The following is a 14,158-nucleotide window of genomic DNA, read 5'->3' as shown; positions in this document are numbered from 1 at the left end:
GGCCTCAACCTACCTACCTACCTCCCACTATATAATAAATATCTAACAGCATGCCTAAGATGTGTCCCCCAGAGTAGCAGTTGCTGGAGATACAGAGTTGAACAGAGTATAGTCAGTACTTTTAGCAAGCACAGTGTCTGGCAGTAAAGTAAAAGCAAATTTAACAACCTAAAATCTATGAAAATTACCAGCAATAAGGAAAGAAAGAGAAAGAGAAAGAGAGAGAGAGAGAGAGAGAGAGAGAGAGAGAGAGAGAGAGAGAAACTGGAGGGTGGAGGTTGATAAACAATTCCTGGAGGAATGATGCTTGACCTCAGGTTTGAAAAACTTGAGTTAGCTGAGAAGTACAGCTACCATTACAAGATGAGGGAATAGCACAGTGCATAGGATAATGACAAGCAATACTTTGTAAAGTGCACAAAAGGAAGTATGAGAACAAACTGCAGGGGATGATACTAGAGGTGTACACAGGAATGGAACTGTTGAATTTTGCAATAAGCCAAAGAGCAAACCCTTTTTCCTAAAAACCATAGGGAGCTATTAGAGTATTTATAACAAGAAAAAAAAACATCAAATCCGCACTTTGGAAAGTCCAACCAGCAGCAGGGTGGACAACAAACTGAAAGAGAAGTGCTAGAGGCAGGGAAATTTATTTGGAGGCTAATGCAGTTATCTAAGCAAGAACGTAAGATCTGCCTAAATTCAGGCGGAGAAGAGGGTAACAAAAAGGAAATGAAATGATGTTACAGAATACAAAAAATTTGATATCTGACTGAATGAAGAAAATGAGTAAGGGGAGTATATTTCTGTGGTTTTACAAGGTGGTAACAAAGTGTTGTAATTTAGGGGGAAAAATGCAGGGAAGAAAGGTATTTTTAGCGACAAGAAAGATGAATTTGATTTTGGATATGATATGGTTCAGATACCTTTATATAGGAAATTCAAAATAAGTTTATGTATGTCTCCTCCTTGGATATCACACCTTGATGATATCACACCTCATTCTGATTCTTCAGGCATCACATTAAATTTCACTATCTTGGGTAAGTCTTCCCTGGCCACCCAAGACTAGATGAGAAACCCTTCCCATTAGGCTTACACACCACCTAAGTTTTTTCTGCCATGGCAATTATCACACTGTAATAAAAAACACCAGAATGCAGCATCATACACCTCACTAACATTCACCAACCTGAAAGCTCATAAAACTGAGAACCCTTTCTACTTTATTGATCACCTTTCCAATGCCTTACATTTAGAATTAAACTCAATAAATATTTGTTGAATGAAGTGATGAGTAAACTACTGTCAGATCTTCCTTTATATGTTGAATGCTTGTGTCAATATCATACATTAATGTTCCCCAACTCTCCCAGCATCAAAAGTCTCTGAGGGGTCATTTTCTCTTTTTCCTTTTTTAAGACTAAGACTAAGTTCACTGCTACAGAGCAAGAAATAAAAAATTAAATTGTTCTTATGAGAGTAAGAATGAAGAAGCTCTCTCACAATATCAGTATGTGCACTATCCTATCACATAGGCCCTAGACAAAAATTCGTAAGGAAAAAAGACCATCTATGGGACCAAAGATAAAACTATCAAAACAACCAGAGTCATAATTAGTACACTTTAAGAAAACTTATGAAATTAACATGGCCATATTGAAAGATGTATACTACTTACTAAAGAGATAAATTTTCACATCCTCCCTATGAAAGTATCAGATGAAATATAAACTCTGTTTTAGCATTTTGGTAATATCTACAGTCAAATCGCTACAGCCTTGGGGATAAAATGAATCTCCATTAAAAGCATACCTTATAAAAACTGATGTGATAGCCTTCTCCAAAAACAGTTACTAAAGCAATATTACACTTACAAAATTACACACAAAAATGCCAACAAACACAGTTAAGGCTGAGGTTCTGCTTAATTTCATTCCGTAGGGTAAATATATTAGTGTATCTGTACAAGAAGGTTGATAATTCAGTATTCTCTGTATGCTTTCTGACATTTCTGGTCTTCATTTTTCAAATTTATGCACCAAAATAAAGAATGTGTGTAGCAACTATGATAGCTTCCTGCCTAAAGCAAAGTATTTACATGTGTCCTTATAAAGCTATCAGAACAGAGTTTTTGCTGATATATACAAAATGGTATAGCAATAGAAATCTTTTCTGGCACAAACAATATTTTCTGAATATTCCTAAGACATGTAATTTCTGACTAAAAAAAGACAACTAACCTTGAACAAGGTCTTTCTTCTACCTGTATTTAAAGCTTACAATATTTTAAAAATCTGTTCAGACAGTTATGTTTAACTCCATTCATATACACTATATACCTATAAATGATACCAAAAGCAAATTTATACTATCTGGGATGTATCCAAATCAAATACTTGAAAGTTTACTAATACTTTCCTATGACAAGTGAAAGTGCTTACTGAGCTTAGAACACAAAGTTGGCTAGGTGAGGGATCACCCTACAACATGAACTGTACATCTTAGGACACTTAATTTAAATGACCCATTAATTACTTTCTCCCAGTAAACTAAGTCACTTCAGGGGAATGACATTATATTAATAGTTGTAACCCTAGCCTATAGCAAATGGTTTAAGATATAATAACCTCCCAGTAAGTGTTCAGTGAACTCAACACCTTAGGAATTTTTAGGACATTAAAAACATTTTTCATAAGTTACTCCCAACTTATGAAAGTTTGCCTATCATTTGCAAGTTATGCTTTATCTTCAAAGTTTATAGAAATATGCAATTCTTTCAAGATATATTCAGAACCTGCAAAAATGTACACTCCTTGGCATGGTGTCTAACATGCAGTAAATGTCCATTCAGCAAATGTTCATTGTGGGTTCACTGTTGTGGCAGTACTACTAATAATTATTATTCCTCCTCCAATGTGAGAAACCAGCCACAAGAATTCAAATCAGAGTGACTACCTGAAGTGTGATGAATACAATTGAAAAAACAAAAGAAAGAAAGAAAAAAGAAAAAGTCCAATAGGTACATGCAAAGCCATAGATTAAAAAAAACCAAAAACCTAAACACTACCTTAAAGAAAAGTAGGGAATGGATGGATGGTCACTACTAGCTTGAAATAAATAAAACTGGTAATGTCTGATAGTTGTGACCTATGCAAAGGACAATTTTATAGTTCAACTTCACATAATGAAGCAACTTTAATCAAAACAAAACACAAGATAACCTTTCTCTTAAAATTTTAGATAGAATTTCAGCGTTCAAAGCCTAAACTATATAATTACCTGAGAATTACTCCAATCTTAAAATTTCATTTGTTCATTTTGTTCAATCATTTATTTATTCACTTGTTCAAAAAATATTTTTTTAATTTTTACACAGGGCCAGCAATTGTTCATGGTACAGTGATATTGATAAAAGCAAACACAAATCCCTCATAAAGTTTACTCTGGAGGAAGAAATAGGTAATACATTCATATCTCTATATGTAAATACATAAACTATGTGGCATGTTAGATGATGATAGATATAATGGAAGGAAAACAAATAAAGAATAGGGAGGATCAAAGTTCGGAGTGGAAAGTTAAAATTTTTAAACAATGGTCTAGGAAGTCCTCCTTGAAGGATGGCATTTGCGTACATAGCTGAAGGAGGGAAAGAAGACAGAAGAAATAACAGGCAAAGTCCCTGAGGCAGAAGAATGCCTGCAGTGATTCCTCACACAGTCTTTCAAAATTAGTAAAAGTTACTTACTTTCTTGTAAAATTCTGATGCTTTCTCTTCAAACTCTTCTAGTTTTGCTTGATCTATGCAAACATCTAAAATTGCAATGACAGAAAATTTTTAATTGCAGCATTTCTTAGATTCATTATTACTTTAAAAGTTTAGAAAGAAAAAAAAAACCCACAGAAAAGAATTGGAAAAACAGCCAGTAATAAAATAAACAAAATAGGAAAAAAAATTTAATATTGGAATGGAGAAGGCTTTTCTAACCACGATACCAAAAAGCAGACATCACATAAGAAAAGATAAAATCAACTACAATTTTAAACTTCTGTCAGATAACAGGAGAGAGTTCAGTTATAACATACAACACTCAAAGGTTCCTATCATCAATCCACAAATATTCTGAAGGAAGAAAAGAAGATAATATCCAACAAAAGCTAGGAAAACAGGCAACAGTAATGAACAGGAAATTAGGAAAATCAAAACCAAAAATTGCTAAAACATATGAACAGATGTTTTCTTTTCCCCAATTGTATAAACTTTTCAATGATAAATCATAACACAGATTAAATGATCCATAATGCCAAATGTTGGAGTTGGCATGGAAAAACCAACTGTCCTACACAATAGTCAAAGTATAAGTTGGGAACTTTGCTGATGAAAAACTTCACAATATGTACTAAAATTTTAAATACTCATTTTCTTTCACCCAGCAATTCTATTTCTAGGACTTGCCTTTAGGTAGTAATACTCTTTAAAATATTGTTTATGCTAGCAAAAAAACTGGAAATAACTTAAATGCCCATCTATAATGGATGGATTAAATAAGTTATGGTCTATATCCACATGATGGGATACTATGCAAGAGAAGTAATTTATACGAATTTACCACGGTATATCTTATCCTTGCTTTTTTTTAAATAAAATACATAAACATAGTTAATAAAAGATATTACAGAGGAGCTTATAATGAAAAGTAAAAGTCAAGCAACCATTGCATCCAAATTTCAGTCCCATTTCTTAAATGCTTAAATATAGCTCTTTCTATTTTAGGTGATTCTGATGGTTAGCTTCTTAATTCTAAATCAGATATGCACACCATTATTTCTTGATTTACTTACTTAAGACAAGTAAGTAAAGATAAGTTATAGATAAGTTCCTATTATAAAATAAAAAGACAGTGTTCCCTATCCCAATTTTTTATCATTTTACTTACAAAATTGCCTGGCTCCATAGCACTAAATACTTAACCTTGTAATTCCTGTTACACAGACAGTATCTCTCGATTCCCAGGATAATATATCAAATTATCTGTGCTCTATGCATTCCAGCACCTTTCTCTCCTATTGGCCAACCTTGTGTCTCCTCTTGCCTATTCATATAAATACAATCATATTGTTTTCTGTAATAAGTCTTCTGTATTATGTTCATAAGTTTACACTAAACATTTAAAATCAATAAATATAATGAATTTATTAAAACTATATATATGTGCTTCACTTATACAGCCAAGCAGTGTTCAACAATTATGTTTCCTTCTCAATAGTTAATAAGGTTCAAACCTCTCAGCTACTTAAGAAAAAAACATTCCCAATGTGCAGGTAGAAAAAATTTTTTCAGACACTATTCAAAATCATTTCACATTTTAGTTTGTTCATATTTACAGCATGATTTTCTTTCTTTCTGTGTCCCCCCTCCTACTCCTCAGAAATGTCTAACTGCTTCTCTCCTGTGGATAGAAACAACCATTTTCTTTATCAGTGTCACTAATATTATCCAGTTCCTTACTCCATCTACACATTCTTCTTCCTGGACTCTGATACTATGTGAAGAAAAAACAACCTTGCACAGATAGGTAGTTAAAAAGGGGAAGTGTATTTTAATAGTCTTTTCAGATCATTGTGGAAGTTCTTTGATGTTACCCTAAAATTTTTCAAGTGGTACCTTCTCAAATAGTAGTTACATTGTGGAATCACTTATACCAAAGAACTTGTACACTGTTACTTTAAAATCCACTGATCAACGGTGTGCTTTCAATGAATCTTTTGCCTGCAGAATTTGTAACAGCAGGCACTGGTCACTTGGAAAACAGTGGTTTGTTGAGTCATGCAGATCTTCCAAATGCTGACACATCTCTTTATACAATATAAAAATACTGGTTAATACTAATATAGGTTAATATCACCACTGACCTCATCACAAAATTTTGTACTGAGAAGCTGTCGAGTTGACAGCAGCAGATACAAGTTATCCAAAAGTTAAATTTTCACTGTAAAGCTCAAATTCTCTCATTGGCAACAAATTCTGTCATTTTCTTTAAAATTATAGGCTCATTTTTAATAAAATGTGTGCCAAATATTCAAGTTGTAGTAGTCACAGTTCGTATGACAGAAAGTCTTTCAAAGTAAAAACAAAAACAAAACAAACGAACAAACAAACAAAACCAAGCAACCAGTTCTGCTCTGCTGGCAACTCCAACAATTACACAAGTTTTTTATGCATATATCCAATTTGTTCATACAAATATTAAAACAATATATACTCAAGGGTCAATATTTTAAGATATTAACATTTTTAGGACTTTATCAAGGACATGCTTAAGTAAAAAGTGGCTGTTGTTTGTTTTGTTTTACTGAGGGTAAAGAATACAATGACTACCACAGTTTAGTGCCACAGCCTTGATTCATACATAAAGTGTCAGCAGCTTTACCTATTGTTGTTTTGTACCATGAGTGCAAAATATCAATGCAATAAAAAAGGCAAATAATATCTTAGTGTTATTATGAAAATAGTTCGAACAATTAGGACTCCCTAAAAGGATCTCAACTACCCTCAGGAGTCCACAGGCCACACTATGAGAACCACCCTGGAGCTGACCGTGGAGTAATAGACAGTAAGATATTTTCATTGAAATAATAAATACTCACCCACAAATTGACTTAAATCTAAATCTAGTCTTTTTCGATATGTGAAGTCTGGATCCATTCCATCTCTGTGCAATACAATCTGGGATACACACTCATTAATTAATTTGAAGTATTGTTGCCTAAAACCAAAAGAATAAATGTACATTCAATTTACTAGTGTAACTTGATTTCAAAACAGAATATTTCTTTGGCAAGCTTGATTTCAAGTTCAACAACTTATTAATATAGTTTCAGCAGTTCACATAACAGATTTAACATGAGTGAGCATAAATACAATTGTTGTCACTTTCCTTCTGTTGACTTTAAGACTTTTTAAAAAATCTTTTAGAAAATACAGTGTGCTCTAAAGATGATTGTCAGCCGGCCCGTGGCTCACTTGGGAGAGTGTGGTGCTGATAAAGATGATTTTCTTAAAAAAAGTCAGACCCTTAATTATTTGGCAGTAAAAAAGAGATTAAGATGAAGTGAAATGTACTTAAGAGACTTTCACTCTACCACATAAGCCAATACATGTGAAAGAAACAGACAAAAAATATAAAAGGAAAACCGAAGTGATAGATGGCATGGGTACTATTCTAACGAAGTACAGTCCTCCATCCCCCAATCACCCCCTAGGACTTATTTCTCTCCTCAATGACTTTTGGCACACTTCTCTCCAAATCCTCCTCATCAAATATGTGATGGCCGCTCCAGCCACTTAGGCTTTCCTTCCCAGTCCTTGACTGACTTACCTTCTACCTAAAGAAACCACCTGTTAGGCTGAACAAAATTTACTACAGCTTAACATTACCAAAGGTGACTAATAGAGAGTAAAAATGTTCAAGAAATGGTTCTAGGGCACAAATCAAAGCATGAAGGTGCTCTCTATGCTTGCCTCGATTTTCTCAACTTCTTTCAAAGACGTTACGGCCCATCTCCTAGTATTTTAGCCATAATAACCACATTTACACTTAGGTACTTACATTTCACACATACTTATATCTATCACATTTGAAAATTTACATGATACAGTCCTTTTTTACTCTTAATCAATGTTAATCTAATGTTTTAATAATAAAAATTATAATTTTAATAATCATAATTCCAGTAAATTGCTTCTTAATTCTGCAATGCCCAGTTTTGAGTTCATTTATAATGTAGCTGAAATTTTGTGCAAAAACTCTTGGCGGGCAATACTGGCAAAGAATAATGTACTTCTGGGTTTCAGAAAAGAAGACTAAAAAATAATCTCTATGGGCAATATTGGTGAATCAGAAATATGTGAATAATTTAATTAAGGGGTAATCATAAACTGCTATTACCTCACTGATAAAATGCCATTTTTGTTGGAGTATTTTCTCTGTAGTATTTTTTTTTTTTTGTCTTTTTTCCGTGTCCGGCAACGGATCGCAACCCTCAGTGTTGCCCCCGGACCGGACCGGGGACCGGCAACGGGATCGCAAGCCTCGGCGTTGCTCCCGCGCCTCGCTCAGCCAGTGAGCGGGAGCCGGTCTGTATGTGGGATCCGAACCCTCGGACGGGAGCGCCGCCGCGCTTCCCAAGCGGCGCACTATCCAGTGCGCCACCGGGCCGGCCCATTTCTCTGTAGTATTTTTAACAAATATCAGTAATTATCTCTCACGCACATTCAACTTGCATGGTATTTTGCAGATGGTATGCCATTAGTTATTTGATACAGAACTGAATTTGATCTCCACTTTCCAAATGTCTTGCTACATTTTATTTTCCCCCTTTTTCTTGAGAAACAGGGGCTTCCTTTTATGTACATTTTCCAGATGAGTTCAATTTCAGTAAAATTTTCTTTTGTCCCAAAAGTAAAAATAAGAAAAGAATCTAATTTTTCCATCTACTTGTTCTTTTAAATGAGAATATTTTGCATTCTGCATGGAAACAGTTAATCTGTCATTTATGTTTGTTCTCATTAAAAGTATTTTAAAATGTTCATTAAACAAAAAATGTTCGGGTCATCTAAGATTTCTGAAAAGGTAAAATCCAGGTCCATCTTAGGTAGATAAAACCAAAAAATGAAGGTAAAACCAAAAGAACAACATTCACAGAACTGTGTACATCAATAACAGTAAATTTTACTGTATATAAATAAAAGGCTAAATAAAAGTTTTAAAGATGAATGTATCACAAAAATATTATGTTAATGACCACAATTCTGACATAATCTTGTAATGATAGTATAATCTCTTTTTAAGAATAAATAATAAGGACAACAATACTAATAAATAACTTTAAGAGTTTGGGGATATGGGGAAAAAACAGATGGAGCTGTCAAGTACAGCAGTCATTGGAACAACTCTACCTTCATAGCAACCTTTTCTGAAAGCAAGACCAAGGTCCTAAGGCTTAAAGAGCCAAGGAAGGAATCAACACAGATGAACACCAAATTTAAAAGCTGGTTCTCAAAAGATGACCAAAATAGTCATGCCTCACTAACATAACTTTGGAAATGCTACAATTTAATATTTATTTGAGATTCCTGATTCCACTAAAATGATAGAATCACCTGAACATGCTCCAGGACAGTTGAGGTTTTTAATGTTTTGAAGCTAGACACAACCACTTGCCCTTTTGGAGCACAGACAAGGGGATTAGAGTCATAAGTGAGATACAGTCCCTGCAGCTCTAGGGACACACAGTCAAACCACTGAAAGCAAATAACGGTCTTGAATTCTTGAGAACTCAAACACCATCAAACATCCAGAGGTTGACAGGGCCAACCACACATGGATTAAGAAACAGATTTTTATATAGCATTTATAAAGTGGTTAAATAAACTGTTGTATTTCATTTTTAATAAAACATCAAAAATTAGTAAATTAAACAGCAAAACCAGGTTACTAAAGTCATATATTATAATATCAATGGAATTTCGAGCTACAAAGGAAGTTTGATTCATGACCTACACGCATCCTGAAGAACCTAAAGTTTTGGGGGATCGCAACCCTCGGCACAGTGTGGTCTGCACCACGCTCAGCCAGTAAGCGCACTGGCCATCACTATATAGGATCCGAACCCACGGCCTCGGTGCTAACAGCACTGCACTCACCCGAGTGAGCCACGGGGCTGGCCCGAACCTAAAGTTTTAACATGTTGACTCTTATCTCTTGTTAGGTACATCAAAAAAGCATTGAGTTTCTCCATGTGACATCACTCAGAGGACACGGGCTGAGTGAGGCTGTCTAAGAAATTCTTCTACTTGAAATCAAATAGGAAAAGACACACTACCTACAGTATTTGAGAACCGGTATTTGAGTATTTAGCAAAGCTAAAATGGTGGCAATGAAAATGATTTTGTCTTCAAAGACCTCAGCTTCCATCATAAAACAGAAATAAAAGTGGAGGATATAGAAAACATTTATTCAGCATACAGCATGTGCCAGGGATTTGGCTACAAGGAGTGTTACCCATATTGCCACACTTCATCTTCATAACAACCCAGTGAGTTGGGTGCTAATAACCACATACAGCTACATTTTAATGTTGATGAGGTTGAGAAAGGATAAACATTTGTTAAACTCATATGTCTAGGATATAATCAAATTTGAAAAGCCATTTGTATAGCTTTTCTGATACATTAGCAACATTAAATGCCACTGTATTATTAAGGCACTTTCTAGCTATTTAAACACTAATGAAAGCAATGTTTACTACCCTTTCAAGTAACTTAAAAAAGAAACTAATCAACATCATTCCTACTGCCTAAGGAATAACCAGAAAATATTATCCACTACATGAATAACTAGCAATTTGTTGCTAGTCTGTTTTTATTCAGATGAAAAGTTATAACCAAGAATCCACTGGAGCTTAAATGCATTCTATGAATCAATATTATGACAGAAATACAAAATTATTTGCTTTTCCAAATCAAATATCAGGTGAACTGCACAATTAACATGTTTATTAGTGAAAAAACATTAGAATATAACTTCCTCTTACCTTATAAAATGATCATTTCGAATCAGCAGAAGATGCTGAAGAATAGAAATGAAATATCCCTCTGCTCTAGTTTCCTTAACTGTGTTCCACACCATGTTGTAAACATCATATGCTTCAGTAAGTTGATTAAGGAGTATATAGACTTATTTATACTCTACACTGAACAACTGTAATAATATGACATAGAATCTGCTCTGTGTATCTTACCCTAATACAGGTACCTTGTATATTCAACACAAAACACAGATATTGAAGATCAGGGCAAACTCTGGAAATGGTGACTTGACCTGACACTTCCTGACTTCTCTACAGTTAACTACAACCAATCTGCCTCTCCTAAATAAAGATGCTGATGGGAACTAAGGAGGTGGGCAGCTGGTTGTGAATATGGTATAGAGTTCTGAGGGTGCACTGATCAACAAAGCTGGTGCCAAGCACTGTACGTGTCACGGAGAAGCCCCAGTTGAGCACAGGATCTCAGGAAGAGCACAGACATTTGCAGATACGCAGAATTAAGATAGGGCCTGGAGCAGTATGCACCCAAGGCACAGGGAAGGAGAAGCCAGCAGGCTGAGGCTGACCATTCCAAATGCTGGAAAGTACTGGGCAGGAGGGGACATGCCAAACGTGGAAAGAAAAGAAAAAAGAGATTTGTACACATACCACAAGGAGCCAATCCAACAGAATCCATTTGTTAGTAAGACCCATTTACATATTTCATATTCATAAGAAATACACATTAAAACTAGTAAAATGATAATGTTCTTCTGATGCATAAAGGTTTGATTTCATATTGTTTATATAAAAATGAGTTAAATGTTTTAGGGAGTACAACTGGATGTTTTGGATTCAGTAATTTTATATATTATTTGACTAGACTTCAGAACAAAAGGATATTCAAATTCAGCTTTAATATCTTCAAGGCGATGGGAGAACTCAATCAAATCTTCTTCCTTATGCTCATCGAAGACCTTAAGCTGGATATCCAGGCCATCATTCTTAATACGTTTTAAATTCTAGAGATATTAAATAGAAATTATGGTGAAAGATTTTGCTTTTAATTATGTAAAAGAATAAAAACATATAAACAATAAACCAACCATTTAACTTGATTTATAGCATTTAAACATTTAAAGTGTTAAATAATACTCAAATTTTATCATCTATATTTCAAAAACAGATTTTTATACTCAAGACTTTTCCCACAGATAAATTATTCTTGAAGGTAATTTATCTAAATTTCCCCCTACTCAAGTACTCTTCTAATTTAAATATTAATAAGGAGACTGCAGGGCACTTACTGGCAATATCTCTTTCAATCCACAACGCATAAATTCATTTCTGATGTGAAACCTCAAGTCCAAATCATCAGGAGATGTAACAAGGGCATTGATGAGCTGCATACAAGCTACCTACAACAGATTACAAAGTGAGACTTAGACAGGGTTTCCAACATTGACGAAAGATTGACAAAACTGAAACATGAAAGTTTTGTTCTAAGAATTATCAAATACTTTCCCTCACAGGAGAGCCTATTAAAACAATAATATTTAAGTAATATATTTTAGTCAATTATAAATTATAGAAGAAATATAGTTTCAGTGGAGTTTTTTTTATTTCTCATTTATTTGGCAGTTACTGAGATGAAAGAGATGGAGAAACATTAGCCATTGGTATTGCTCCATAAAAAAAATTCACTCATAACTAAAAGTTAAGTTCTTGTCCAATAATATCATTCCACACACATACAAAAGAAATTGAAAACTACAAATATTTATTGGATGGATAATACTTACCTAAAATAGAATAATAAATATTGCTCCATAAAAAAAATTCACTCATAACTAAAAGTTAAGTTCTTGTCCAATAATATCATTCCACACACATACAGAAGAAATTGAAAACTACAAATATTTATTGGATGGATAATACTTACCTAAAATAGAATAATAATTTTCCATTCATCAAGAGAAACACACAGTCCTAAAGACCTCAAGGTCAACAAGGGTCTCGAATCTGGTTAATAGGATTAACCAAAAACTAAATGATAAATACTGTGTAATTAATTTCTAGAAGTTAATTTACCAGGCAATGATTCTCACACTTTGGCAAAAATTCAACATTACTATATGTTATGTTTATTAAGACAGAAATAAATTACATAGCTCACTATTTTTCAGTTCACATTTAACACTCCAACTTTCAACTTCTCCACTTTTCGTTTTTTTAATCCCTGGCTGAAATATACCTTTCATCATCTAAAATCCATATAGTGAAAGCAAAAATATTTCTCTCTAGAGATGCAAAGTATTTCTGGTTGTTGTTGATAATGTTATTTTTCTAAGTCTGCTTTCTAACCAAAGAACTATTGGACTACTGATCAATATGTTTAACTTCATGTTGTTCCCAAAATTGTCTTTTCTCCATTCCTTAAGGCAAGGTTTATATGAATTTAAAATGCCATTTTTGGAGTGAGACACCAACAGGGGTTTCAGTTCCTGCTGGTTGAAATATTTAGTAATTGTTATATTTGATATCTAAGCACTAAAATCTGGCCAGCATGCGGCTGTCAAAATTTAAGACTGTTTAAAGTGAAGTGAGCAGTCAAAAAGGTAATAACGAATAGTGGGACAAATGTCAGCAATGTCATAAACGAGACAATAGAGTAGATACACCATAAACAGAAATATCAACGATATTCAATATGTGGGTTAGAACTGGTCAAAGGAAATCTTAAGAATAGGGCAAATGATCAAAGGAAAATCATCAGGCATAGGAAGAGATTAATAGCAAAATAGAGGAACATGCCATTATCTATGTCATTTAATCAGCAAAGTAGCTTCCTGCCCTTGAAAATAAAGTGAGGAGGTTTCTTCACACGTGAATACATAGCACCTCAATTTCCTCTAGTACACACTTTACTGCTATCTATTACTAAGCTCAACACAAATATGAGAAAAAATAAAAACTTTATGCGTTTTTAGCCTTTGGTTTCTGACTTTTTGGACAAACAAGCTTAAGCACAAAATTCAAGAGACATTAACAGGTGTAATGCCTGAGCTCCATCACCAAGGCCCATTCTATTTTTTTCAATGGCTGCCAGAGCAGATGCTTTCTACATGACTGTCCTGAAGGAATTTAGAAAGTCTAACATACAACAGAAGCAAGTAGTCTTTAGAAAGTTAACTCTTGAGTCAACATGTTCATCCTCAATATAGGGAGAAGTTTTTACAAGTAAAATTATGGCTGTCCTACATTATAAAAACCTATCAGCTTGAGGAGCTAAATCCAGACTGAAAACAAGTACCAGTAAAATACTTAAATAAAAATTCTATCAGAATCTGTGAACAGTTATTATCTGGGTCTGGAAGATATGGTTTAGATTGCTATTCATCTTCCCTACCCCAAAGGAGAAATCATCTATCTGTCTTTGCACAATCAAATTTCACATTTATCAAGTTAAAATGAGTAAGTGATGCTTACAGAGAAATATTTCACCTCCAGTGCAAATAAAAAAACGCCAAAATTTTAAAATTCTCTATACACGTGCACTAATTTA

General features: G+C 34.0%; 1 protein-coding gene across 2 annotated transcripts in view; it reads right to left on the bottom strand.

The window, feature by feature from the left end:
• DIAPH3 (diaphanous-related formin 3) overlaps positions 1 to 14,158 on the bottom strand; it is a 428,227-nt gene that overhangs the window by 324,854 nt on the left and 89,215 nt on the right. For both annotated transcript variants that reach the window (XM_008594695.1, XM_008594703.1), the window contains 5 exons: positions 11,901 to 12,011; positions 11,497 to 11,615; positions 10,600 to 10,716; positions 6,652 to 6,770; positions 3,752 to 3,816 (listed from right to left, as the gene is read on the bottom strand). In XM_008594695.1, coding sequence (XP_008592917.1) covers positions 3,752 to 3,816; positions 6,652 to 6,770; positions 10,600 to 10,716; positions 11,497 to 11,615; positions 11,901 to 12,011 — 531 coding nt within the window. The remainder of the gene's footprint in view (positions 1 to 3,751; positions 3,817 to 6,651; positions 6,771 to 10,599; positions 10,717 to 11,496; positions 11,616 to 11,900; positions 12,012 to 14,158) is intronic.

The sequence above is a fragment of the Galeopterus variegatus genome, unplaced genomic scaffold (assembly GCF_000696425.1).
Source record: "Galeopterus variegatus unplaced genomic scaffold, G_variegatus-3.0.2 Scaffold165, whole genome shotgun sequence".
In the NCBI taxonomy this organism is placed as follows: domain Eukaryota; kingdom Metazoa; phylum Chordata; class Mammalia; order Dermoptera; family Cynocephalidae; genus Galeopterus; species Galeopterus variegatus.
The sequence above is the reverse complement of the archived record's forward strand: the minus strand, read 5'-3'. Positions and strand labels throughout refer to the sequence as shown.